General features: G+C 34.3%; 1 protein-coding gene across 1 annotated transcript in view; it reads right to left on the bottom strand.

Moving 5' to 3' along the window:
* VPS13C (vacuolar protein sorting 13 homolog C) overlaps positions 1-26,998 on the bottom strand; it is a 199,444-nt gene that overhangs the window by 97,423 nt on the left and 75,023 nt on the right. Inside the window, exons 23-34 of the mRNA XM_047075025.1 lie at positions 23,410-23,539; positions 22,082-22,160; positions 21,272-21,411; positions 17,469-17,622; positions 15,530-15,609; positions 14,041-14,100; positions 11,791-11,950; positions 10,933-11,049; positions 9,867-9,970; positions 9,342-9,509; positions 8,546-8,850; positions 6,386-6,533 (exon numbers count right to left, since the gene is read on the bottom strand). Of these exons, the coding sequence (XP_046930981.1) occupies positions 6,386-6,533; positions 8,546-8,850; positions 9,342-9,509; positions 9,867-9,970; positions 10,933-11,049; positions 11,791-11,950; positions 14,041-14,100; positions 15,530-15,609; positions 17,469-17,622; positions 21,272-21,411; positions 22,082-22,160; positions 23,410-23,539 (1,645 nt within the window). The remainder of the gene's footprint in view (positions 1-6,385; positions 6,534-8,545; positions 8,851-9,341; positions 9,510-9,866; positions 9,971-10,932; positions 11,050-11,790; positions 11,951-14,040; positions 14,101-15,529; positions 15,610-17,468; positions 17,623-21,271; positions 21,412-22,081; positions 22,161-23,409; positions 23,540-26,998) is intronic.

Raw genomic sequence — 26,998 nt, 5'->3', positions numbered from 1 at the left:
TGATCATAAAGATACTCACTGAAATTCAGGAAAAGAATGGATGAGCACAGTGAGGATTTCAACAAGGAGATATAAAATATAAGACAGTACAAACAGAAGCCAGAGAACTAAAGATACGATAACTGAAATGAAAAATACACTGGAGGGGTTCTACAGCAGACTGGATGAAGGAGAACAGATTGGTGAGCAGGAAAATAAAGCAATAGAACTTACCAAGACAGAGCAAAAACAACATTAAAAATTTTTTTTAAATGAAGGTATCTTAAGGGACAAAGAGAAACAGAAGAACATTAAAATTACAGAGGTCTTAGAAGAGAAGAGAGAGGAAAGTGGCAGACAACATTTTGAAGAAATAATGCCTGAAAACTTCCCTAACCTCGAGAAGGAAACAGACATCCAGGTCGAGGAGGCATGAAAATTACCAAAAAGGATGAAAACAAGGAGCACTACACCAAGGCTTATTATAATTAAAATGTCAAAATTAAAGAAAAAATCTTAAAAGCAGCAAGACAAAAACAACTTGCTACATTCAAGGGAAACCTCATAAAGCTATTGGCAGATTTCTCAGAAGAAACTTTACTAGCCAGAAGGGAGTAGCATGACATATTCAAAGTACTAAAAAAATTTTCCAACCCAGAATACTCTACCCAGCAAGATTATCATTCAAATAGAAGGGGAAAGTGTTTTTCAAACAAGCAAAAACTAAAGGAGTTCATAACCATTAAACCAGCTTTATGAGAATACTAAAAAGCCTTCTTTAAGATGAATAAAAAGGGGACTAATAAAAAGAAAACATATGAGAGTAAAAATCTCATTGGAAAAGGTAAACATATAGTAGAGGTAGTGGATTAATCACTTATAAAACTACTAAAAATTTCAAAAAACAAAAGTAGTAAAATTAACTGAAACTACAATAATTACTTAAAAGATACATAAAAAAAGATGTAAAAGGTGACATCAAAAACATAAATTCTGTTTGGGGGGGAATGTAGAGTTTTGGATACGTTCAAAGTAAGTGGTTATCTATTTAAAATAGACTCTTACATATAAAGGATAGGGTATGTAAACCTCACAGTAAGCACAAAGCAAAAACATATAGTAAATACGCAAAATAAAGGAATCTAGACATAACATGAAAGAAAGTCATCTAATACAAAGGAATTGAGAAGGAAATGAAGGAACACAGAAACTACAAAACAACCTGAAAACAATTAATAAAAAAGCAATAAAGTATATATCTATCTATCAATAATTTCTTTAAATTCATGGACTAAATTCTCCATTTAAAAGACAGGGTAGCTGAATGGATAAAAAAACAAGACCTAGAAGAGACTCACTTCTGAAGTAAGGACACACAGAAAGAAAGTGAAGGGATGGAAAAAGATGTTTCATGCAAATGGAAACGAAAAGAACACTGGAATAGTTATATCATACAAAATTGACCTTAACAAAACTGTAATAAAAGACAAAAAAGACAATTATATAATGATAAAAGGATCAATAAAGCAAGGTAGGATGTTTATAAATATATATGCACCCAACATAAGAGCACCTAAATATAGATAGCAAATATTAACAGACCTAAAAGAAAAAGTTGACAGTAATACAGTAATAGTAGGAGACTTTAACACCCGACTGATATCAATGGATAGACAAAAAAATCAACAAGGAAACACTGCTCTTAACACATTAGATCTGATGGACTTAACAGATACATACAGAACATTCCACCCAAAAGCAAAAGAATGCACATTCTTCTCCAGTGACCATGGAACATTCTCCAGCATAGATGACATATTAGGTCAAAAAAAACAACTCTCAAAAAATTTAAGAAGATTGAAATCAGGGGCACGTGGGTGGCTCAGCTATTAAGCATGTGATCATGATCTCAAAGTTCATGAGTTCAAGCCCCGCATCAGGCTCTGTGCTGATGGTATGGGAATCCCTGCTTGGGATTCTTTCTCCCTCACTCTCTCTCTGCCCCTCCCCTGCTCACACTCTCTCTCTCTCAAAATAAATAAATAAACTTAAAAAAAAAAAGGAGACTGAAATCATATCAAGCATCTTTTCCAACCACAATGATACAAAACTAGAAATAATTATAAGAAAACTAGAAAAAACCATAGAAATGTGAAGATTAAATAACATGCTACTGAAAAACCAATGGGTCATCAAAAAATCAAAGGAGAAACAAAAACAAAATACCCAGAGACAAGCGAAAACAGAAATACAACATACCAAAATCTAAAGAATGCAGCAAAATCAATTCTACGAGGGAAGCTCATAACAATACAAGCCTACCTCAAGAAACAAGAGAAATCTTAAATAAACACCTTAACTGTATACCTAAAGGAACGAGAAAAAGAACAATCAAAATCCAAAGTGAGTAGAAAATGGGAATGATAAAAATCAGAAAGTAAATAAATGAAACAGAGACTTAAACAATGAATTAAAAAGATCAATGAGGGGTGCCTGGGTGGCTCAGTAGGTTGAGCATCCAACTTTGGCTCAGGTCATGATCTCACAGTTGACAAGTTCGAGCCACACGTCGGGCTCTGTGCTGACAGCTCAGAGCCTGGAGCCTGCTTCTGATTCTGTGTATCCCTCTCTCTTTGCCTCTCCCCCGCTCATGCTGTGTCTCTCTCTGTCTCAAAAATAAATAAACATTAAAAAAAAAAAACGATCAATGAGACTAAAATATTGTTTTTTGAAAAGATAAACAAAAGTGATAAAACTCTATCCAGACATATCAAGAAAAAAAGACAGGGTCCAAATAAACTAGCAGTGAAAGAGAAGCTATAACTGACACAATAGAAATACAAAGGTTCATAAGAGACTACTATAAATAATTACAGGCCATCAAATCAGGCAATCTAGAAGAAATGGAACAATTCCTAGAAATACACAACCTTTGAAGAATGAATCACAAAGAAATAGAAAATTTGAATACACTGACTACAAGTAATGAAAATGAATCAATAACTTAAAAACTCCCCCAAAACCAAAAGCCCATGGCCAGATGGCTTCACAGGTTAATTCTACCAAACATTTAAAGAAGAATTAGTACCCATCTTTCTTGAATTATTCCAAGAAATGAAAAAGGAAGGAACACTTCCAAACTCATTTCACAAGGGCAGCATTACCCTAATACCAAAACCAGAAAAGTACACTATAAAAATTAATAAAAAAATTACAAGCAATATCCCTGATGAACATAGATACAAATCCCTAACAAAATATTAGCAAACCAAATTCAACAATACATTAAAGGCTCATAAACCATGTTTAAGTGGAATATATTCCAGGGATGCAAGGATGGTTCAACATCCACAAATCAATCAACATCATATATCACATTAAGAAAATGATGGATAAAAATCACAATCATCTCAACAGATGCAGAAAAAAGCATTTGACAAAATTCAACATCCATTTATGATAAAAGCTCACAAACCAGATACACAGGAAACATACTTCAACATAATAAAGATCATATAGGACAGACCTGCATGTAATATCATACTCATTGGTAAAAAGCTAAAAGCTTTTTCTCCAAATCAGACACAAGACAAGGATGCTCACAGTCTCCACTTCTATTCAACATAATACTGGAAGTCCCAGCCATAGCATTTAGGCAAGAGAAAGAAATAAAAGTAATCCAAATTGAAAAGGAAGAAGTAAAACGGTCACACTATTTGCAGATGACATGATACTATATACAGAAAACTCTAAAGATTCTACCAAAAAATTGTTAGAAATAATACATGAATTCAGTAAAGCTTCAGGATACAAAATTAATGTACAAAAAAATCTGTTGTGTTTCCCTACAATAACATATCATCAGAAAGCCAAATCAAGGAAACAATCCTATTTACAATCACATCAAAAAGAACAAAATACTTGTCCACTGATAAAACAAATTGAAGGAGACACAAATAAATAGAAAGATATTTGATGCCCATGAATTGGAATAATTAACATTACTACTCAAAGCAGTCTACAGATTCAATGCAATCCCTACCTAAATTCCAATGGCATTTTTCAGAGGTCTAGAACAAATAATTCTAAAATTTCTATGGGAACACAAAAGATCCCAAATAGCCGTAACAATCTTAAGAAAGAGCAAAGCATAAGAGACTCTTAAAAACTGAGAACAAACTGAGGGTTGATGGGGGGTGGGAGGGAGGGGAGAGTGGGTGATGGGTATTGAGGAGGGCACCTTTTGGGATGAGCACTGGGTGTTGTATGGAAACCAATTTGACAATAAATTTCATATATTGAAAAAAAAAAAAAAGAAAGAGCAACGCCAAAGGTGTCATGATCCCTGCTTTCAAACTATACTACAAAGCTATAGTAATCAAAACAGTATGATATTGGACGTAAAACCAGACACATAAATCATAAACCAGCAATAAGCCCATGCATATATGATCAACTAATATTACAAAAAAGATGCAAGAATATACAATGGAGAAAGGACAGCCTCTTCAATAAATGGTGCTGGGAAAACTGGACAGCTACAGGTAAAAGAATGAAACTCAACCACTATCTTGCATTATATACAAAAATGAACTCAAAATGGATGAAAGTCTTGAATATGAGATCCAAAACCATAAGGCTCCTAAAAAAAAACCCATAGGCATTAAGCTCCTTAACACCAGTCTTAAAGGCATTTCCGTAGATCTGACTCTAAAAGCCAGGACAACAGAAGGAAAAATAAACAAATGGAACTATATCAACTAAAAAGCTTCTGCATAGAAAAAAAAAAATCATTAAAATGAAAAAGTGGGGCGTCTGGGTGGCTCAGTCAGTTAAACATCCAACTTTGACTCAGGTCATGATCTCACGGTTCGTGGGTTTGAGCCCTGCGTCAGGCTCTGTGCTGACAGCTCAGAGCCTAGAGCCTGCTTCAGCCTCTGTGTCTCCCTCTCTCTCTGCCCCTGCCCAGCTTGTACTCTGTCACTCTCTCTCTCTCAAAAATAAATAAAATAGGGGCGCCTGGGTGGCGCAGTCGGTTAAGCGTCCGACTTCAGCCAGGTCACGATCTTGCGGTCCGTGAGTTCGAGCCCCGCGTCAGGCTCTGGGCTGATGGCTCGGAGCCTGGAGCCTGTTTCCGATTCTGTGTCTCCCTCTCTCTCTGCCCCTCCCCCGTTCATGCTCTGTCTCTCTCTGTCCCAAAAATAAATAAAAACGTTGAAAAAAAAATTAAAAAAAAAATAAATAAAAAATAAATAAAATATTAAAAAAAATTTAATGAAAAAGCAAACTACTGAATGGAAAAAGATATTTGCAAATCCTATAACTGATAAGCATTTAATATCAAAATATATACAGAACTCATAGAACCCAGTAACAAAAAAACAATCTGGTTAAAAAACAGGAAGAAGATATGAATAGACATTCTTCCAGTGAAGACACAGAAATGACCAACAAGCACATGAAAAGATGCTCAACATCACTAATCACCAGGGAAATGCAAATCAAAATCACAGTGAGGTATCACTTCACACCTCTCAGAATGGGTATTACCCAAAAGACTAGAAATAACTAATATTGGCAAGGATGTGGAAAAAAGGGAACCCTTGGGCCCTACTGGTAGGAATATAAACTAGCCACTATGGAAAATAGTATGGAGGTTCCTAAAAATATATAGAGCTAACATATGATTAGCTACTGCTTATCCCCTACTGCTTATCTATCCAAAGAAAACAAAAACACTTACACTAAATGATATAAGTCAGAGAAAGACAAACACAGCATGATTTTACTGATACGTAGACTCTAAGAAGCCAAACAGAACAAAACTAAAAACCAGGCTCATAGAAACAGAGAGCAGATTGGTGGTTCCCAGATGGGAAGGGGGATTAGGGATGTGAAATCGGTGTAAGGGATTAATAAATTCAAACTTGTAGTTATAATATAAGTGAGTCATGGAGATACAATGTACAGTATGGAAAATACAGTCAATAATACTATATTAACTTTGTAAAGTGACAGATGAGAACTATACTTATTGTAGTGACTATTTCTGCAATGTAAATAAATGTTGAATTACTATGTTATATACCCCAAACTAATAATGTATATCATATATATATATACATATATGGTGTATATATATGTATATATGTGTATACATATATGTATATATGTGTATGTGTATAAATATATATATATATTTTTTTGTATACACACACACACACACACACAATAACACTTAACTGAAGATTAAATTCTGCTAAATAATGAACATATTTTTGGACATCTCATTGAAATTGTTCTTACACCAACCACTCAAAAATTTCACATATCTTATTGATTTATCCTAAGAAAGTCTTCAGAGTCTAAAATTTCAATAACAAGTATTTTTCACTCACATACTTACATTCATTGATTCAAGGTGTCCTTTAATTTCTACAACAGGTACTTTGTGATACCAAGATGCAGCTAGATTCCGGTTTACAAAAAATTCCAAGTTAATTGGGTGTAAGAGCTGAACATCAGGATGGGAGATGCCTGGCTGGATCACTGTCCTAATGAAAAATATAACTGATATATATGCATAAACACAGGAGGGAAATGCAACCTATCATTAAAAAGACATTCAAATCAAAAGTCACTGCTCTCAATAGTGATTTGAACCCATGCTAGTTTTTTCTAATCTCAATCTATAATTCACTTTAGGGAAAGAGTAAAATACATGATATACAATGACCCATTAAGAAAACCTTTTTCTTCAAACATTAGGTCACACATGGATTAAATTTTAAAAAGATATTCATGATATTGAATACATGGAGTAGTCATCAAATATAGTTGTACAAAGACTAATATATGCACTGATACAGAGATTAAAGAAAAAAATGGCAAGATGAACAATTAGCATTTTCTGAAGAGTTTGATAAAGCTCTTCTCCAGGATTATTTTCTGGACTTGCCTTGTAATTTTCCTTTTTTATTAAGGTAATTAAATCTCCTTGGATAGGGTAGAAATTATTTTAAAATGTATTATATATAGATTTTCATGGGTCATCTGGTGGGAGCTCTACAGATACATCATTATGTATGCAGTATTTTGCCAAAAATACATAAGTTCAATTAAATCATGAAGAATCACTCAGACAAAACCAAATTAAAAGACATTCCAAGAAACAACTAGATTGTACTCTTCAAAACTGTCTCATCATGAAACACTAAGAAAGACTAAAGAATTATTCCAGAGCAAGTAAGTACTAGTAATATAGAAATCCCCCTCAGTAGTACAGGATACAATTAAATGCCATCCATATGTGACCCTTCATCGAGGGGAAAAGTTACTATAATGGACATTATTGGAACAACTAGTAAAATTTGAATACTGACTCCATATTAGATGTTATTGCTGTATCCGTGTTAAATTTCCAGAATTTGAAAACTGCATTATGTAAAAGGATGTGTGTCCTTGTTCTTAGGGGACACATGCTAAAGCATTTAGAGCAAGGGGTTAAGAGCAAATTCTATACTCATGGTTCAGCAAAAAATGTTTTAACTTCCCATTATAAAGTAAGTCAGTCCTGGGAACGTAATGTATAGCAAGGTGACTAGTTAAAAATACTGTATTGTATATTTGAAAGTGGTTAAGAAAGTAGATCTTAAAAGTTCTCATCACAAGAAAAAAAATTCTAAGTATGTGTGGTGACAAACGTTAGACTTATTGTGATCATCATTTCACAATATACACAAATACTGAATCATGTTATATACCTGAAAGCAAGACAATATGTCAATTTTATCTCAACTTAAAAATTAAATTAAAAAGAGGTTTTAGGGGCGCCTGGGTAGCTCAGTCTGCTAAGCGGCAGACTTTGGCTCAAGTCATGATTTCATGGTTCATGGGTTCAAGTCCCGCATCAAGCTCTGTGCTAACAGCTCAGAGCTGTCAGCTTCAGATTCTGTGTCTCCCTCTCTCTCTGCCCCTCCCCCGCTTGCACTCTGTCCGTCCATCTCTCTCTCTCTCTCTCTCTCTCCCACTCTCTCAAAAATAAACATTAAACAAATTTTTTAAACATGTTTTAAATAATAATATGCAGACATACATAGTTAAAGCAAATGTAAACAACTGGTAAACCCAGGTAAAGGATAATATTGGTATCATCATGGTAATATTTTTGGAATTTTTCTGTAACTGTGGAATTTTCAAAATAAAAAGTTGATTAAAAATTAAAGTATTCTGGGGGCGCCTGGGTGGCTCAGTCAACTGAGCTTCCAACTTCAGCTCAGGTCATGATCTCTCGGTTTGTGGGTTCAAGCCCCACGTCGGGCTCTTTGCTGACACTCGGAACCTGGAGCCTGCTTCGGATTCTGTGTCTCCCCTTCTCTCTGCCCCTCACCCACTTGCACTCTGTCTCTCTCCCACTCTCTCAAAAATAAATAAATATTAAAAACCTTTTTAAAAAGTAAAGTATTCTGTGCAACCGAAGCATGTTGGGTACGAATTTCAATGGCCACAAAATTCATGGAAAACATTAAATAACACTTCAATCCATAATTATTCAAAGAGAATATACCTAGAAAGCTTAAGCTCTGTTAGCTGCACATCCATTCTATCAATTACTGGAGGGTTTAAATAGTCTTCCCCAGACACCAGACTAAACTGGTTTTGAACTCTGATGAGCCCAAGATCTACCACCACTGCATTAGTGGAAACAGAAGACTGTGGGATGACTATAACTGGTGCTTTCAGATCAATATTGAGAGAAACACGAAAACTCCTCTGGGCAAGATCTTTCACACTTCTGGCAGCCTTTTCTGCAGCCTGAACAGTGGCGGCACTCAGAGCCTCTTTGGCTGTCTGGAAATTGTTGAGGAAGTTCTGTGGACACCAAGTATAAAAGGAGAAAAACAGAGGACAAGCACATCATTAATAACACCATCTTCTTTATTTCTGTGCTATTTATTTCCTATACATAACTTTCAATTGAGTCTCATTTATCTAGAATTAGGAAAAAATCACTGATCATCCATCCATATTTATGAGCCACCTGATAAGGGCTAATGTTGTATGGCTGAAGAACAGAGTGGGGCGGGGGCGGGGGGGGGGATATTTTTAGTATTTTTTTACTTGAAAATTTGGTTTCAAGTAAAATTTATGTTCTAGCAAAAATAATTCCAGTTCTAGACAAATTAAATGACTCAGATTTCAACTGTTAAAGAGAGGTTTTAACCTCTATCTTAATATATAAATACCATCTATAATCAAAACAACGTACATCCTAAAATCCAAAATTTATAAGATCTGAAATCATAGCTATCAGACTTAAGTATTTCTAAGATGAAAATCAACATATAAATAGTGACTTTTACCAGAAATGACATGAGGAATTTATGAAGATAAACAATCTGAATACAGCCAACATTCAGCGATACCACACCATCCACTTTGGACATGTCAGTATAGGAATCTCCCTCAGTGGCATCAGGATACAAATCCAAGTTAAAATGAAAAACTTCATTTCCCATTATTGACACAGCCTGAAAAGCAGAGATTAGAATGTATTGTATTCTGTTCAAGAGGGTAATGACAAAGTCTCATTTAAAAAAGGGCTTATATTTGCAGGGTATTTGTTGGGATGAGCACTGGGTATTATATGTAAGTGACGAATGACTGGATTCTACTCCTAAACCCAAGACTACACTGTATGTTAACTCGGTTGAGACTATAAATAAATAAATAAATAAATAAGTAAATGGGCTTATATTTATAATCATTAGAGAAACAAACATTTGTGTATCAAAATATATTTCATTAATATTTCTTAAAATATATTTAAAAATAAAATCTCATACTCAATTATCAAAACATATTAGCTATCTATTTACTACACCTACTTTTTTATGAACTGTCTTAGGATCAACATCTGTGACAATAATATTTTCCAGTCTGGCAAACAGTGACTGTTTTCTTGACTGAAGACAAAGAGAAGAATCAAGGCCTGGAAAAAAAAATTATATTATTATAATTTCTAAAGACCTACCATAAGAAGACCTCAAGACCTCTGAGCTGTCAGCACAGAGCCTGACGCGGGGCTCAAACTCACGAACTGTGAGATCATGACCTGAGCTGAAGTTGGTCGCTTAACCGACTGAGACACCCAGGTGCCCCTGGGGTGATTTTTTTTTTTAATTAACTATGCTTGAACTCCCAACTGATAAATTAGTTAGTTGCAATGTTATACATTTTCAGTGTTATAAACAATGAAACCAATACATTCATTATAAATCAATTATCTGAAGTTTCAACCTTCTGAAAAAAACTACACCTAGAGCAAACAGATTATCTTGGGATTTTAGGAAATCTTTTAGATCTTATATCCAGTCATTCATATGGAAGCTATAAGTTTCATGAATCAAATGTAGACTAAAGGTAATTGTCAGCTTGGACAGGCCAAAGAAAAAAACTAATTTTTTTCATTTTTAAGTTATTCAAGAATTTCATTAAACATTCTTTACCGTTATCAGATCATAGTGAGCTGGTAAAAACAGAGTCCTATCAGTTTCAGCAGCTTTTGCCTAAAAGAACATAATGGGCTCATAGATAGGCTTTCTCTTCATCATAAGGTTCTTTTGCACTTGTACCAAGATAAAGCATATTCATAGACCTTGACCTGAAAATCGGACCCACATCCCAGCCCACTGATAGCATCTCTACATGGACATTAGGATCCCTTTTCACCTCTGAGACAACTCCGAGAGATTCAAAACACCAGTATTGTTCAATTTGATGGTCAGATTCTAACCAAGATCTACATCCCAAAGAGCTAAGAAAATATACAATTCAATTATGTCATAAAAAAATTATCCAGTTTTCACACCTCAGAGCCCTCCATTTGTATACTCTTTACCATTAAAAAAAGCTTCTCTTTTAAAAAATTCTTAATAGTACGTGAACTTTTACCTTGAATCTTGATTTCAGCAATATTGTTCTTCTCATCACAAACAATGACACAGAAAGCATTCAACTTGGCAAATAGTCTGAAGTCAATAATGTCCCTGTCTTTAGAGGATACAATCACTAAAAATAAAACAAAGCATTCTATCACATGGGATTCGAGTAATTCAAACTCTATTAAGGTTTCTTGATTGTATTAAGTGTATTAAGTGTATTAAGTATTGTATTAAGTGTATTAACATATTTCTGTTTTAAAAAATTATAAAATTCTCAAGCTCTTAAAGATTTCAAATACTCTTTTTGCTTTACATCTTCTGTACAGTTTGTATTTCTCATACTGAGATGTTACTTTCATAATGCACAAGCAAGAAAAAAACACATAAAATAAATAAGGACACTGAAACTCAGAGAAATTAAATAATGTGCCTATGGTCATATAATTTAAGTAGCAGAGGCAGGATTTTGAACTGAGTTGTTTCTGATTTAAAATCTGGGCTCTTAACCAACTACATGCTATCCCTGTACTGTTACCCCCAAGTCTCTGGGTCTTACTACCTTATTTGTAAAATGGGAAGGGAAGACTAACCCTTTGTGGCGCTCATTCAGGAGCCACTGAGAAGGGAGGAAAAGTTCAGTGTAAATACAGGTCTTCTTCCCTATTATCTACCTACAGCATTCACCACTACCACCAAAATAAGAAGAAAAACAGGTATTTTTTTAAAGCACCAGTATTAGTTACATTTGCCTTACACAGCAGTTACTCACATATAATTTTGTTTGAAGAAAAGCATAGAAGTGATCTCTACGATTCCCATTTACCTCTAGAATTCTAATATGCTTGTTAACAATAAGTGTTTTTCATACCTTTCTGCACACCTGAATTTTTTTGTTGCTTTTCAGCTGAAATTTGTACTTCTTTGGTATCACTTCTTTGGTCATCTGATGGGATAATGGTTGTCAGGTAATTAATAGAAGACAGAAGAGCTTGTGTTTGCAGCAACAGATTTAAAGATGAAAAAGCCACCTAGAAATTTTTCAAAAAGAAAGTCAGTTTTCCAGGCCAATTATAACCATAATTTCCATGATGGAACTGAAAGGCTTCTAGCTAGATTTACATTACTGCTTCCATAGCTTAGAAGGAACAGAGAGGAGATAAAGATTCACGACTCAGACTCCTTAAAGAGGAAATATATGGACAGTAAATTACACTCACACACATTGTGAATTCCCATGAGTAACGTAATTATTCTGTTTCCCAAATATAATTAACAAGAAACCTATTATCTGCTTGTCATGGCCATCTCAATATTCATCACGTATAGGACTTTTGGATCTTCAATGCACTTTTTATTTTGATTATATAAAACTTGAAAGTTAGATCATGAAACTCCAAAATCACCATGTGTTAATACTATGTCGAGAAATGATTTCAAATGTGAAATTCAGAGATTTAAAAGTACAATTATTAAGTAAGTTCTCAGTTACTAAATTATCTTCCAAAACCACAATAATGGTCCTATCATTTAAATATATATATATATGAATGTGTATAAATGTGTGTGTGTATGTGTATAAATGTGTATGTGTGTGTATATATGAATGTACATAAAACTTTTAGGAAAAAAAGTGTTACATTTTTTAAAACAATGACTCCAGAAAGCTAAGATACCAACAGAAATTGCTTCAGTAATAATGTGGTTTTCTAACAGCAAATTAAAAATTCTTTAAAAATCTTTGCTTATATAAAAGAATTTCCTTTTATTGCCTCAAAGCACTAAGTGGATATAAAAATTATAAAAAGGAAGGTTCAAGAGGGTACAAAAATGCTGATTCGAAGGGGCACATGCACCCCAATGTTTACGGCAGCACTATCAACAATTGTCAAATTATGGAAAGAACCCAATGTCCATCAACTGATGAATGGATAAAGACGATGTGGTATACATACACAATGGAATACTACTCAGTGATGAAAAAAGAATGTAATCTTGCCATGTGCAACTACATGGATATAAACAGAGGGTATTATACTAAGCAAAATAAGTCAGAGAAAGATATATGATTTTACTCATGTGTTATTTGATAAAGACAACAGATGAACAAAGGGGAAGGGTAGGAAAAGTAAGATAAAAACACAGAGGGAGGTAAACCATAGAGACTCTTAAATACAGAGAATGAACTGAGGATTGTTGAGGGGAAGCAGGTAGGGAATAGGTTAAATGGGTGATGGGCATCAAGAAGGGCACTTGTTGGGATGAGGACTGGGTGTCATATGCAAGAGATGAATTACTAGGGTTCTAGTCCTAAAGCCATGACAACACTGTACGTTAACTTGAATTTAAATTAAAAATAAATAAATAAATAAATAAATAAATAATTTTTAAAAAGGAAGGTTCACAATATTCCACAAATTCTCCCATCTCTCAAAAGTGTAACTTCAAATTCCTATCTCTGATTTTCTTTTTAAAATAATCCACAATTGGGGCACCTGGGTGGCTCAGTCGATTGAGCGTCCGATTTCAGCTCAGGTCATGATCTCACAGTTCGTGAGTTCGAGCCCCGCGTCGGGCTCTGTGCTGACAGCTCAGAGCCTGGAGCCTGCTTCACATTCTGTGTCTCCCTCTCTCTCTGCCCCTTCCCTGCTCATGCTGTGTCTCTATCTCAAAAATAAATAAACATTAAAAAAAATTTTTTTTTAAATAATCCACAACTACATTGTCTCCTCTTCCTCCATGTGACTACCTTAGTATGGCTTCAGATGTACTCAACATCTTCGTGTATTTCCCATACTTTCTCAGGTCTGCATTAAACAACAGTATCTAGTTTAATTTGTTGAAAACCTTGTTGGTTCTTTATAAATCAAAGTTCCGTTGTCTATCGCATTCCCTGTTTTTAGAAATAATTACGATGTGCTACAGGAAGTCAAAACACCAGCTCTATTATAATCAATGACAAACATAGAACATGGTAGGTACCTAGGAGATTTATAACTTTTACTGACTCTTGATTATTTCATCAAATTACCCACCCAGTCATTATTCCTCAAAGGATACTGAAGCCTTCCACAATAAGTTGTTTTCAAATAAGATATACCCTTTTAATAAAATTTCTTACCTTAAGTGTTTGTTCAGTTTTTTCAAAAGTAGTCTGAAAACTAGGTCCATTCTTATCAGCCTAAAAAAAAGAATATAAGTTCTGAAAAAAGATTTAAGACCAAAGTAAATAAATAACTTATTTATGATCTCTAGTTTATTTTTTACATTTATTCAGAACTATAATTTTGTATATATTTAATTTTACTGTCATTGTTTTAAAGTGACATCCAAGTTATTTATTATAATCATGCAATTTTGTTCTCCTCTTCAAATATGAAAAATATGGCAACATGTACTTCTAGGAAACTACAACTAGAGACCAGAATTACAAACTCTGAAAGTTGTAAGGTTTAAAGGTCATCTAGTCCATCCATCACTTAATATATCCCTTTATATCTTTGGAAGACTATTTTAGGTTATCTCCACTGAAAGAAACCTCATTTTCTTACAAATTTAATCTTCAGAGAACTTGTGATTTAATTAGTCCTTGGTACGGAGTCAAAATTCTACCTCCCAACACAATTATCTATTGGTTCAAGTTCTGTCTCTTGGGCACATCCATAGGAAATTCATTTTTACATCTTGTGAGAAGACTTCTGCCTAGGCTAGCTTCTCTGCCTCCCTGATGCCACAAAGTCTTATGTTCTTAATGAGAGAATCAATCACATTATATTTTAATTGTTATCTAACTTGTCTGTCTGCCTACTAGTCCATAAGTTCCTTGAAAACAGGGCATGTTTTTCATCTCTGTATCCCAAGTGCCTAACAGAATCTGACAAAGGCATTCAATAAATGCTTGTTAAATGATTAAACAAATCAACTAATCTTGAATAAAGCTAAATACTCTTACTTCCTTCAGCATTTCTCATACGATATCTTTTTGAGTCCCTTCCCAATCCTGGTAGTTTTCTTCTGAACCCAATCAAATTTGACTCTATCCCTTGTGATATAGGATACTCAGCCAAATGTCACCTACATTTACAATGAACTTAGGTAGGTAAATGTGCCCCAAGAGGTACAAGTTCATGCTACTTCATCCCAAGCTTCCATCTTTGGGGATAGAGAGTTTGGTGTCTTTTTCTTTTAAAAAAAAAAAAAATTCTTAAGTTTATTAATTTTTGCAGAGAGAGAGACAGAGCATGGGCAGGGGAAGGGGCAGAGAGAGAGGGAGACACAGAATCAGAAGCAGGCTCCAGGCTCCGAGCTGTCAGCACAGAGCCCAAGGCAGGGCTCAAACCCACAAACTGTGAGATCATGACCTGAGCTGAAGTCGGACGCTTAACTGACTGAGCCACCCAGGCACCCCAAGTTTGGTGTCTTTTTACTGGTCCTATTCTTCTACTTAAGTAAAAGAGAAAGTGTATAAATGAAAAGAGAAAAAATGGATATTCTTATGATTAAAATCTATGACACACATCTAGAGAATTTAGTAATCTGCTGTCATCTTTTTCCTTCCAGAGGACAATTTAGAGTATACAATAAATATGTAAACATTCTATGGCCCTTACCTTAATATATTCTACTTTTAAGAGATCTAATCCAGGTTTATCAGAAGAGCTAATCAAGTGAAGGGGCTTCTTTTTGGATCCTAGATTAAAGAAAAAGAAGAAAAGTGTTTCAAATAAATTGTTCTTTTTAAGACTGGAATTTTATTTATTTATTTATTTATTTATTTATTTACTTACTTATTTATTCATTTATTCATTTATTTAGTGCCCTCCCCCACATGAGCGCAAGTGGGGGACGCGCAGAAAGAGAGAGAGAGAGATCCCTAATAGGTACCGTGCTGTCAGCACAGAGCCCAACTTGGAGCTCAATCTCACAAACCGTTAAATCATGACCTAAGCCCAAATCAAAAGTCAGACACTTAACCAAGTGAGCCAGCCAGGCACCCCTAAGATTGGAATTTTCTAGATCATTTTCTTAAAAAAATATATTACTTAAGCTTTAAAAGCCTACCTGCACATATTTTCATGATTATTTAATATTAATATCACTGGTGTATAAATAGACCAATCCAAATACTTATCTTACCTTTAGCATCCAACTTACTTAAAAACATGCATATTTATTTTTATTTGATTTTACATCTATATTCAAAAATAATCAATATTTCTCTAGATATTTTTAAGGACATATGTGCATTTGTATGGCAGTAGAATGCTTACAAATTAAGAAATGAATTCTAGTTCATCTCAACTCTTACCAAAAGCTATTTAACTTTAGCTTTCTCAACTATATTGTAAGAATGAACTATAAAAATATGTAATATCCTATTGAGCTATAAAATTCAAAGAGCAAATATTTTATTCATATTAAAGAAACAAATAATTTTTCTCTGTTTATGGTAAGAGAGAAGGCTTATTTTACATAGAAAATTAAAGTACGTTGTAAGGGAGGGGAATTGCCAAATTTCTTTTAATTAAAAAACTACAGATACACTACCAGATGTCCTTTATATCCTGAGGTAGATATACGAAGGAAGTGTGTCAAAAAGCTGTGGAAGGAGAAGTGACTTATGCACCATTTTATCCGTCTTTTATTATTTTCAGTTCTGTAAGTCCTGCTCCTTCTGAATAATCTTAGAATTTTCCCTTCACCTTAAAGGTCATAACCTTCCCTAAATGAAAAAATAGCCTAGCAAATTTTTTACATTCTCCCCTCAAGAAAGTAAATTGCATCTTAACACCATGTTTACACAACATTACTAACATATAAAACATTTTTCCTCTAAACTGAGATGTGTTTTAATTTCAACTACTAAAAAATAACAAAAATAGGACTTTATATTTGGCTAAAATACTAGTCAAATGTAAAATGTAGATTCACCCAATCATTCCTCAAATATTAATGAGCACATAAACTGTACACTGAAGTAAACAAACGATAAGAGCTTCTAAAAGAATGAATTTTATGCCCCATTCTAATTCTTATAACCTACTGAGCTTCTGATATGTAAACACTATTCAATACAAAGAACAAGAACTTAAAGTTCTAAGATCAGAGATAAATTCTAGGTTTTGCCATTCATAAGATGCATGGTCTTGAATAAGCCACTTAATCCCTTTATTTAAACTTTCTTTGTAAAATGGGAAGAATATTCTCTATACAATGGAGATTTATGTGGACTCTGAGGCAGTAGTAGATCACAGTAGTTAAGAATACAGACCCTAGGGCCAGACTTCCAGGGTTTAAACATGGTTCAGCGACTAACCAGCAGTGTGACCTTGGTTAAATTATATAACCGATTTACAGCTTAGTTTCCTTTTACATAAATTGGAGATAACATTGTTATGAGGATTAAATGAGTTATTATTTGTAAAATCCTTAGAACAGTGCTAGCTATTATTTATTTAAAAATATTATTATATACACAAAAGTGTCTCAAATACTCAAAGCGAGACTATATTTACTATTAACCATTATTTCTATTTGTGTGGCTGTTACCTTGAATTTCATGGTAATCCAAGCTGATTTTCTTTAAATAAGATACCACAGTTACATCAAAAGTTCTCAATGTAGCCTCCGTTCCCAAATGAGTAACATTAAATACTAGAATTGTATCTTCTTCTTTCTGTTGTTTAGTAAATTCCAAAACAACCTAAAAGAATCAGGACACCCATTAAAAGCATGATAAATATTCTGAATCATGTTTAAAAAACAAAAATTTTCTTCATACATTTTATCATGAGAACAATAGCTCATACTTCTCTAATACCATAAAATTGTTTACTATGATTGGAAATTATACCTTAAATTCTATTATTCAGAATAAAACTACATCTATATAAAAATCATGATAAAATTTTACATCAATTATTGATTTACTTTTTAAATTTCCTTTTTTTAAACAGGAATATATGCATTCTTACTTAATATGATTTTCTTAAACCTCTATCTCAAAACAAAAATCATGTTTGTTGATTTAAAAAAAAAAAGGCATTTCCATTAAAGTAAAAAGTAGGACAGTCTAGCTATTTACTACTACAGTACTGTTTAAATTTATTCTGGATATAACAGCCAGTATATTTAGCCAATCAAAACCAAAACACATATGTGACAATTTTTAAAACATAACAGTACTTTGGTAGTCCATCCCAAGATGGAGAGCTTTGTCCACTATCTTTGAATTTCAATCAACAGACTACAGAAGCCACACTTTAATGACTGCCAATGATAAAAAAAAAAAAAAAAAAAAAAAAAAAATGCCCATAAATGTTTCACCTGGGAATGCACACTGAGGGGAAGCTAACTGACATGTAAAAAGTTCAACTGCCCTGAAACTGCCATGCTCAGGAGGCTATGAGTTGGTATTTCAGTCAACAGTCCCACCTGAGCTCCCAGCCACCAGCCAGTGGCAAGAGCCAGCCTCATGAGTGAGGCACTTCTGAGACCCTCTGAGACTTCAGGTCACTGTAGCTCCAACAAATATGACTGCACCACATGAAAAACTATACACAAAAATTACCAATCTGGGCCCTTCCACAATTCCTAACCCATAATACTCTGAGAAAAATTAAACAGTTGTTTTGAAGTACTATGTTTTAGGATAACCTGTTAGGCAGCAATAACAGAACAACATAAATGATGAATAAAAGCAAAAATTAATATTATTGACAGTGGTATCATTACACATTTAAGAAAAAACAGGGGTGTCAACTAAAGAGTAGAAACAATAAGAGACAATAGTAAGATACTCAGTGCAGAGCTGTTACACAAAAGTAAATTTCAAATAAATCAATGATTTAATGAAAGCAATAAAAACATAAAATAATATATTAAATTGTGGGTAAATATTTTTGTTAATAGAAGAGAATTTTCTAAACATACACTAATACTAAGATATAAAGAAAAAATTTAATATATTTCAGTACAGCAACATTTAAAACTTCAGAATGACAAAAACATCAAATTGAGAAAAATATTTCTAACAGCACTATTTTTTCTTAGATGATGCTGATTGTTGATAATTTCAGTTCATTCATTCAATATTCAACAAAATACTTATTGTGCATCATCTACCATGTATGAGACCATCCCAGCAACTAGGGACATCGAAGTGACCAAACACACAAGGTTCTTGTCCCGATGGAGCTTATATCCTAGGAAGAGTGGGGAAAAGTCAGGGCTGCTATCTCGTATTGGGTGATCAGACCTTCCCAATAAGATAGCACTTGAGCAAATAGCTAATGGAAATAAAGAATCAAGTCATACTGGGGCGCCTGGGTGGCTCAGTTGGTTGAGCATCCGACTTCAGCTCAGGTCATGCTCTCACACTCCGTGGGTTCAAGCCCCATGTCAGACTCTGTGCTTACAGCTTGGAGCCTGAGGCCTGCTTCAGATTCTGTGTCTCCCCCATTCTCTGCCCCTCCCCTACTCATGCTCTGTCTCAAAAATAAATAAAAACATTAAAAAAAAAAAAAGAATCAAGTCATACAGAAAAACAGTGTTCCAGGCAGAAAGAAACCCCAGCAAGCACAAAGAATGTGCTCTGGTATACATAGGAAGAACAAAAGCCAAGTGTAAGTTCCATAAGGCAAGAACTTTGCGTTCGCCACTGTAACTGCAGTATGTTAAACAATGCACTTCATGATGGCACTTGATGAATATTTACTGAAGGGATGAATGAAATATGGCTGGAGCAGAGTAAGCAAGGCAGAAGAGAACTGAAAATGAATCTAAAGTCACATGGGGTGACCTATATGCTATATAGCAAGGTGTTGTAGGCCATGGGAATGACTTAGCCCTTTAATCAATAGAGAAGCCAGGGGACAGTTGTGAGCAAAGACATGACATCATCTTTCACTTTTTTTAATGTTTATTTATTTTTGAGAAAGAGAGAATGAGCAGGGGAGGGGCAGAGAGAGAGGGAGATAGAGCCCCAAGGCGGGCTCAAACCCCTGAGTCGTGAGCCAAAGTTGGCTGCTTAACTGACTGAGCCACCCAGGCATCCCTGATCTTTCACTTTAAAAGGATCACTCTGGGGGCACTCTGGATGGCTCAGTGGGTTGAGCTTCTGACTCTTGATTTCGGCTAAGGTCATGATCTCAGGGACATGGAAACAAGCTCCGCATCTGCCTCCGCACTTGGAGACTGCTTGAGATTTGCTCTCTCTCTCTCTCTCTCGCTCTCTCACTCTCTCTCCTTCTGCCCCTCTTCCCTGCCTGCACTCTCTCTCTAAAATAAAAATGAATAAAAATTAAAAAATAAAAGGATCACTCTGGTTATCGTGTGGAGAAGAGTACCTTACAGAAGCAGAGAAAGAATTATGAGGCTACTGCACTAGTCCAGGGAATATGGTGACTTGGACAGTGCAGTAGCAATAGAAGAGAAGACCAATCATTTGAATGTATTCTCAAGTTAGAGTCAGGGATTTTTGGTATTTTAGATGGGTATATGAAAAAAAGGCTAAATGGGTATATGAAAAGAAGGCTAAAGATAAATGACATATATTTCTTTTAAACAAATACCAGTAATACTTAGAGGGATTTATATACACAATTAAAATCTGGTATTTCTGACTTTATATTTTAGGACATCACCTCACATTGGGATAAAAAGCAGTCAATAAGAAACATCTTTTTATACCTCTGTGTTTCATTATTAAAGAAATGCATATTTACTATTAAGTATATTTAGAATATAGGGAAAAGCAAACAGGCAAAAATAAGAAATTATAATTCCTCCACACAGATGAACACTATCAAGTATGATCAAAGAAAAAAATGTATGTGTATGTATAATTTCTAAATAGAATCATAATGTCCTCAGTATTTTAATCTATTTTTGTTCCAAAATAATGATGTTTTGTGAACATCTTTCCATGTCAATGTTTTATTACATGACTTTTAGTGGCTGTAAAGACATGCTAAAAATCTAGGTTGTTTACACTTTTTCAAATTATAAACATCACAATGAGCAATATTATTTAGCTTAAAAGTAAAAAAAATTAATGTAAACATGTCATAGAAATTTTCTATGGAAAAGAAAATCCCACTTAGGAATCTTTGAGCTTTTCCAGACTAGATTAAATATGGTATAGATCATTCTCATATCACTATTTACAAAATAACACTTCATTTTCCTGGAACCATGCACGTGCGTGTGTGTGTCTGTGTGTGTGTGTTGGGAAGCAGGGAAGACAGAGTACCAAAATTTTAATATATTTTATGTTCAGATCTAGCATGAAATACTTTAAGGATAGTGATAATAGCAATATATTTATAAATGGATGAAACAAATATACATACCTCTTTAATTTCAAACTTCAGTAAAAGATTAATGAGTTCCTCATTTGGGGCTTCTGCAGCTTTTTTTAGTTCTGAACCTCTCAAACTTTTACCAGTCTGTGTCTCTCCATCTTCAGCATCAAAATATTCATCATCAGACTCTAAAGAAGACATTCATTTGACTTGAGAGTATGTCCACAGACATAAAACACTCAAACTTAAATCTCTCAAAGGTAAAACTCATTTACGAGATATAATCTTCATATTCAGAATCAGAATATATGTCCAATCTTATTTCTAAGTCCCACAAAGTGACTCAACCTGATATATGATAATCATACATAAAGACCAAACCACCCTACTATTTTTTTCTTCAAAAGCTCTGTTTTTCACTTTAGTTCACTCATTCAATATTCAATAAATAATTACTGGGCATCACCCATCATATATCAGTCTGTATCAGCCGCCAAGGGCACCAAGGTAAAGAGGGCAGACATGATCCTTGTCCTCATGAAGCTTATACTCTACTTCAAAGTTAAACAAGATCAGTTAGGCTAGAGCTAGGAAAAAAGATCAGGTAGAAATTGGGGCCAAAAAAAAAAAATAGCTTATATAGAATCTTAAGCACTATCACAAAAATCCTATCATTCATATGAAGAAACTTGGGCTTAAAAAAAGGTGACTCAAAATGACACTGTTGGTTAGTAGCACAGCTAGAACTAAAACCAGTGATTGTTGTAACACTTTCTAAATTCCTTTATTTTCTGAAAATTTTATCTCTATATACAAATGTATAGGCTTGGTTTAATAAAGAACATTTACTTTCCTTACCTGATTCTACTCCATCTAGCAACAGTGAAGTACTAAGTAGGTCTTTTGTCCTATCTGAAATAACAGGAATTGAGGATACCTGTCAAATACAAAACATTTTTTTAAGTTTTTGTCAATGTTTGTTTATTTTTGAGAGAGAGAGAGACAGAGAGCAAGCACAAGCAGGGGAGGGGCAAACAGAGGGGGGGGAGAGAAACTGAAGCGGGCTCTGCGCTGACAGCAGTGAGTCCAATGTGGGGCTCAAACTCAACAGTGAGATTATGACCTGAGCCGAAGTCAGATGCTTAACTGACTGAGTCACCCAAGTACCCCAAAAAAGTTTAACATACTGATTTAACAGGATCAAATGTACATAAATGAGAGAAATACTGAAAAATTATAGAGTAGAGAGAGAGATGGAAAGACACATACACATATAAGACACCTATCTTCCAACAAAGCACATTATGCAATCAACTAAGGCAGTCAACAAATCTTCCAACAAAGCACATTATGCAATCAACTAGCTAGTGTTTACTAATTATTAAGACTACCACCTGTATTTACAAGGGCAGACTATTTACTACTCTAGTAGATAAGTCTATCATAGTGTGTCATTTATTTGCTGTCTATGACAATATTAACTGTTCATCTATATTACAGATTCCTAGAAAATGATAACAACATTAGTTGGCTAAAATTTCATTTCAAAGTGGAAATCTAACATATATTTTATGTTGTAAATGTCAATTGCAAATAAAGTTATCTAGAATTTTTAAGTTTAATGGATAATAAAATTATATACAAATTATTCTATTTTGCAACATTTCAAAGAAGATTTATCTATCTATCGATTTATTTATTTATTTTTGAGAGGCGTGTGTGAGCAGGGGAGGGACAGAGAAAGACAATCTTAAGTAGGCTCCATGCCCAGCACAGAGCCTGACACAAGGCCGGATCTCACAACCCTCAGATCATGACCTGAGCCAAAATCAAGAGTCAGATGCTTAACCAACTGAACCACCCAGGTGCTCCTAAAGATATCTGTATCTAACTTTACTTAGACACATTTCAGAAGTTGTAAAACATTTTTTCCTTTATGTATTTCTGTTCCTGAAATGGACTGTTTATCACCACTCTAAACTGCAGTGAAAAGAGGCTTCAACTTTTATCTATTCAATGCCATATGCACTCTTGAACAGAATCAACAACATTAAACTTTAGGAGTGTATCAAATAAATGAAATCGGTCCTAAAAAATATTCAAAAACTAATTAGCACAAAGAAAGATGGAAAAACTCACCATATACACAAATGTAAAGATTCACCATTTTTATTATATCCAGTTACCTGTCTCTCTGGAGACTGTTCAGAGGATTTCTGTGGCAAGGGTATACTGTTAATCAAACAGAGTACATCTTTCATCTTCTGGTCAGAAATTCTCACATGCATCAAAGGAAGTCCCCCGGATACTTTCAATCTAAAAATACAATTCAACTGTAAGGTTTTAAGGTCCAGCTTCTTTCTATTATGGAGTGGAGAACGGATTGGAGAAAAGACTACACTGTGGAGTCAAAATGACTTTGCACATGTTTTAATCTAATCAATGCCTCATTTAGTCAACACTGTCAGAGAATGAGAAATTCTGTACAAACCAGGTTTTCAGATAATTTCAATATATCCGTCTTAAGCAGCCAAACCTTTTTACGGTAACTAATTTTTATGAACATATTTTCAAACACAATTATCTAATTTTTAAAACCACTATACATACTCTACTTCCTGGCGTCAAAGATTTTGCATTACATAAATCTAAGAGTATCTACTCCATCACTCTCTATTGCCCTGCCTTGCTTTACTTCCTTTCCTAGGACTTGTCAGCCCTGACATATCATATATATACTTGCTTATTTTATGTCTGATTAAAATATAAGCACCCTGAGGACATCTGTTTTACTCACTGGTGAATCACTGCTGTGCTTTCATTAGTTGCCTACTTTTCAGCACCTGCTTCCACACTGCTTCCTTACTCAGCATAAAGGCCTAGGTTTATTTGTCTCAATAGCTTTGTGGCAGCTGTTTGCGGCTCAGGAAGTTCTTTTTGGTTACTGTTTATCTTTGACTTGCTAACTAAGCTGTGAACAGCTCAAGTGGACAGATGCCTAACCACTACATGAAGAATGATTTTCTATATAATGCACAAGCCACTAATGTTCAAAAGAAGCCAGCTGGCTGTTGCTATCTCAAAATACTGAACTTTCTGCAAAAGTACTCTGTAAGCTGAAAGCATCATAAATATGTAAGATGTTTCTTTATCATTTGTGAAACAGTACATAAAACTAAAAGTATCTCAAATAGAGGGACCAGATTACCTTCTCACCTAGAATAACTACAAAGTTAGACAAAGTAAATGAAGCAATGGTTTAAAGGCACTGGAAATCAGTCAACAAAAGAAAGATGAAAGATGAAAAACAAATGAGGGAAGACCTAGTAATACCCCAGCTTAGTGACTTAAGAGTTTGAAAATGTGAAGGGTCCAGTAAAAGTATTTCAAGAGAAATTTGTAACATTAAATGCCTATATTAGAAAAGAAGAAAGGTTTTAAATCAATGTTTTCCATTTCCACCTTAAAGAATGAGAGAAGTAGGAGCACTTGGGTGGCTCAGTTGGTTAAGCATTGACTTCAGCTCAGGTTATGATCTCGCGGTTCATGAATTCGAGTCCCGCATCGGGCTCTGCGCTGACAGCTCAGAGGCTGGAACCTGCTTCAGATTCTGTCTCCCTCTCTCTCTGCCCCTCCCCTGCTCACACGCTGTGTCTCCCTCTCTCAAAAATACATAAACATTAAAAAAAATTAAAAAAAAAAAAAGAATGAGGAAAGTAAAGTAAATGAAACCCAAAGGAAGCAGAAGGGAAAAAAGCAGTAATAAGCACAAGAATGGAAATCAGTGGGAAAAAAAGAAACAAACAAAAACAAAAATAAAAACCAGAAGGACAATAGAGAAAATAATCGATGCCAAAAGCTGATTCTTTCAGATGATCAACAAAACTTATAAACTAATCAGGAAAAAAAGAGAAAAGGTACAAACCACTAACACCAGGAGGGAGACAGATAGCATCACTACAATTTCTACATGTATTAAAAAGGCAACACAAAAATATTATGAACAATCCTGTGACAATACACTCAAAAACTAAGATGGACAAATTCCTTCCCTGAAAGACAAACTACCCAAGATCACTCCATCTATGAGATAAACTGAATTTGTAGTTAAAAACCTTCACCCCCACAAGAAAACGCAGGCCCAGATAGCTTCACTAGTGAATTCTACGAAACAAAGAAGAAATAATTCTATACAACTTCCTCCAACAAACTCACTTCATAAGGCCAACAATACCCTGATACTTTGATTCCAAAATAATAAAAGCACAACCATCCCTCATAAATAGAGATGTATAACTTCATAACAAAATTTTAGCAAAACACATCCAACAGTATTTTAAAAGAATAATGTATCACTACCAAATGAGGTTTATCTAGTAATGCATGGTTGGTTTAACTTCCACCTGATAAAAAGTATCAACGAACTAATGATACACACAACATGAACGAATCTCAAATTAATTATGCTGAATGAAACCAGCCACACACAAAAAAACTGAAACTGTATGACTGTATTTGTAGAAAATTCCAGAAAATTCTAACAAATCTATACTGTTAGAAAGAAAATCAATGTTACCTGAGGATTGAAGGGAGAGGAGTTAGCAGGTAAGGATGGGAGGGAGGTAAGACAGCTGACCCTTGAACAACTTGGGTTTGAACTCTGTGGTCCACTTATATGCAGATTTTTTTTCAAAATTACAGTATATTACCGTAACTGTATTTTCTCTCCCTTATGATTTTCTTCATAACATTTTCTTTTCTCCAGCTTACTTTTTGGTAAAAACAGAGTACAGTATATAATACATATGCAAAATATGTGTTAATCAACTGTTCATATTATTGGTAAGGCTTCTGGCTAAAGGGAGGCTTTTAGTAGTTAAATTTAGCAGGAGTCAAAAGTTATACATGGATTTTCAAATGAGGGAGGGTAGGGTTAGGGTGGGGGCTGGTGCCCCTAACCCTCACATTGTTTAAAGGTCAAGAGTATAAAAGTACACAAGGACTCTGGAAGATGACGAATGTGTTCATTATCTTGACGTGATGATGGTTTCATAGATATATCTATATCTATATATCTGTATATCTATATGTCAAATTGTATACTTTAAATAGATGTAGCTTATTGAATATCAATAATATTTCCATAAGGCTGTTTTTAAGAAGGCAGCATAAATATTTCATAATTATCTACTTAAATTCAAAATTCAGTTTCTACTTTCACTCCCTTGAATTATTCTCATGATTTTACATGGTTTCATAATCATTGAGAGCCTCTAATTTTTTCTCCTACTTTCAAGTTTTTATTTAAATTCCATTAGTTAACATACAGTGTAGTATTAGTTTCAGGAATAGAATTTAGTGATTTATCACCTACATACAACACCCAGTGTTCACCACACAAGTGCCCTACATAATACCCATCACCAATGTAACCCATATTCCTGCCCATCTCCCTTCTGGCATCTCTCAGTTTGTTCTCTTTAGTTAAGAATCAGTTTTCTAGTTTGCCTATCTCTATGTTTATCTGTTTTGTTTCTTAAATTCCACATCTGAATGAAATCATACGGTATTTGTCTTTCTCTGACTTATACTCTGCTCCATCCACGTCACTAATTTTTGAAAACTTTATATTATTGATATTAAACCATGGGTTTGATCCACTCAACAACAGATAACCAACTTTTACACAATGTGAAGGTCCAAACACTTCTAAAATAAGAGAGGTGCAAACAAATATATATTTTTTTAATATTTATTTTTGAGAGAGAGAGAGAC

This window comes from Lynx rufus, unplaced genomic scaffold, assembly GCF_022079265.1.
Source record: "Lynx rufus isolate CCGP_SWC_20201006 ecotype Redwood Valley unplaced genomic scaffold, mLynRuf1.p SCAF_13, whole genome shotgun sequence".
Taxonomy (NCBI): domain Eukaryota; kingdom Metazoa; phylum Chordata; class Mammalia; order Carnivora; family Felidae; genus Lynx; species Lynx rufus.
The sequence above is the reverse complement of the archived record's forward strand: the minus strand, read 5'-3'. Positions and strand labels throughout refer to the sequence as shown.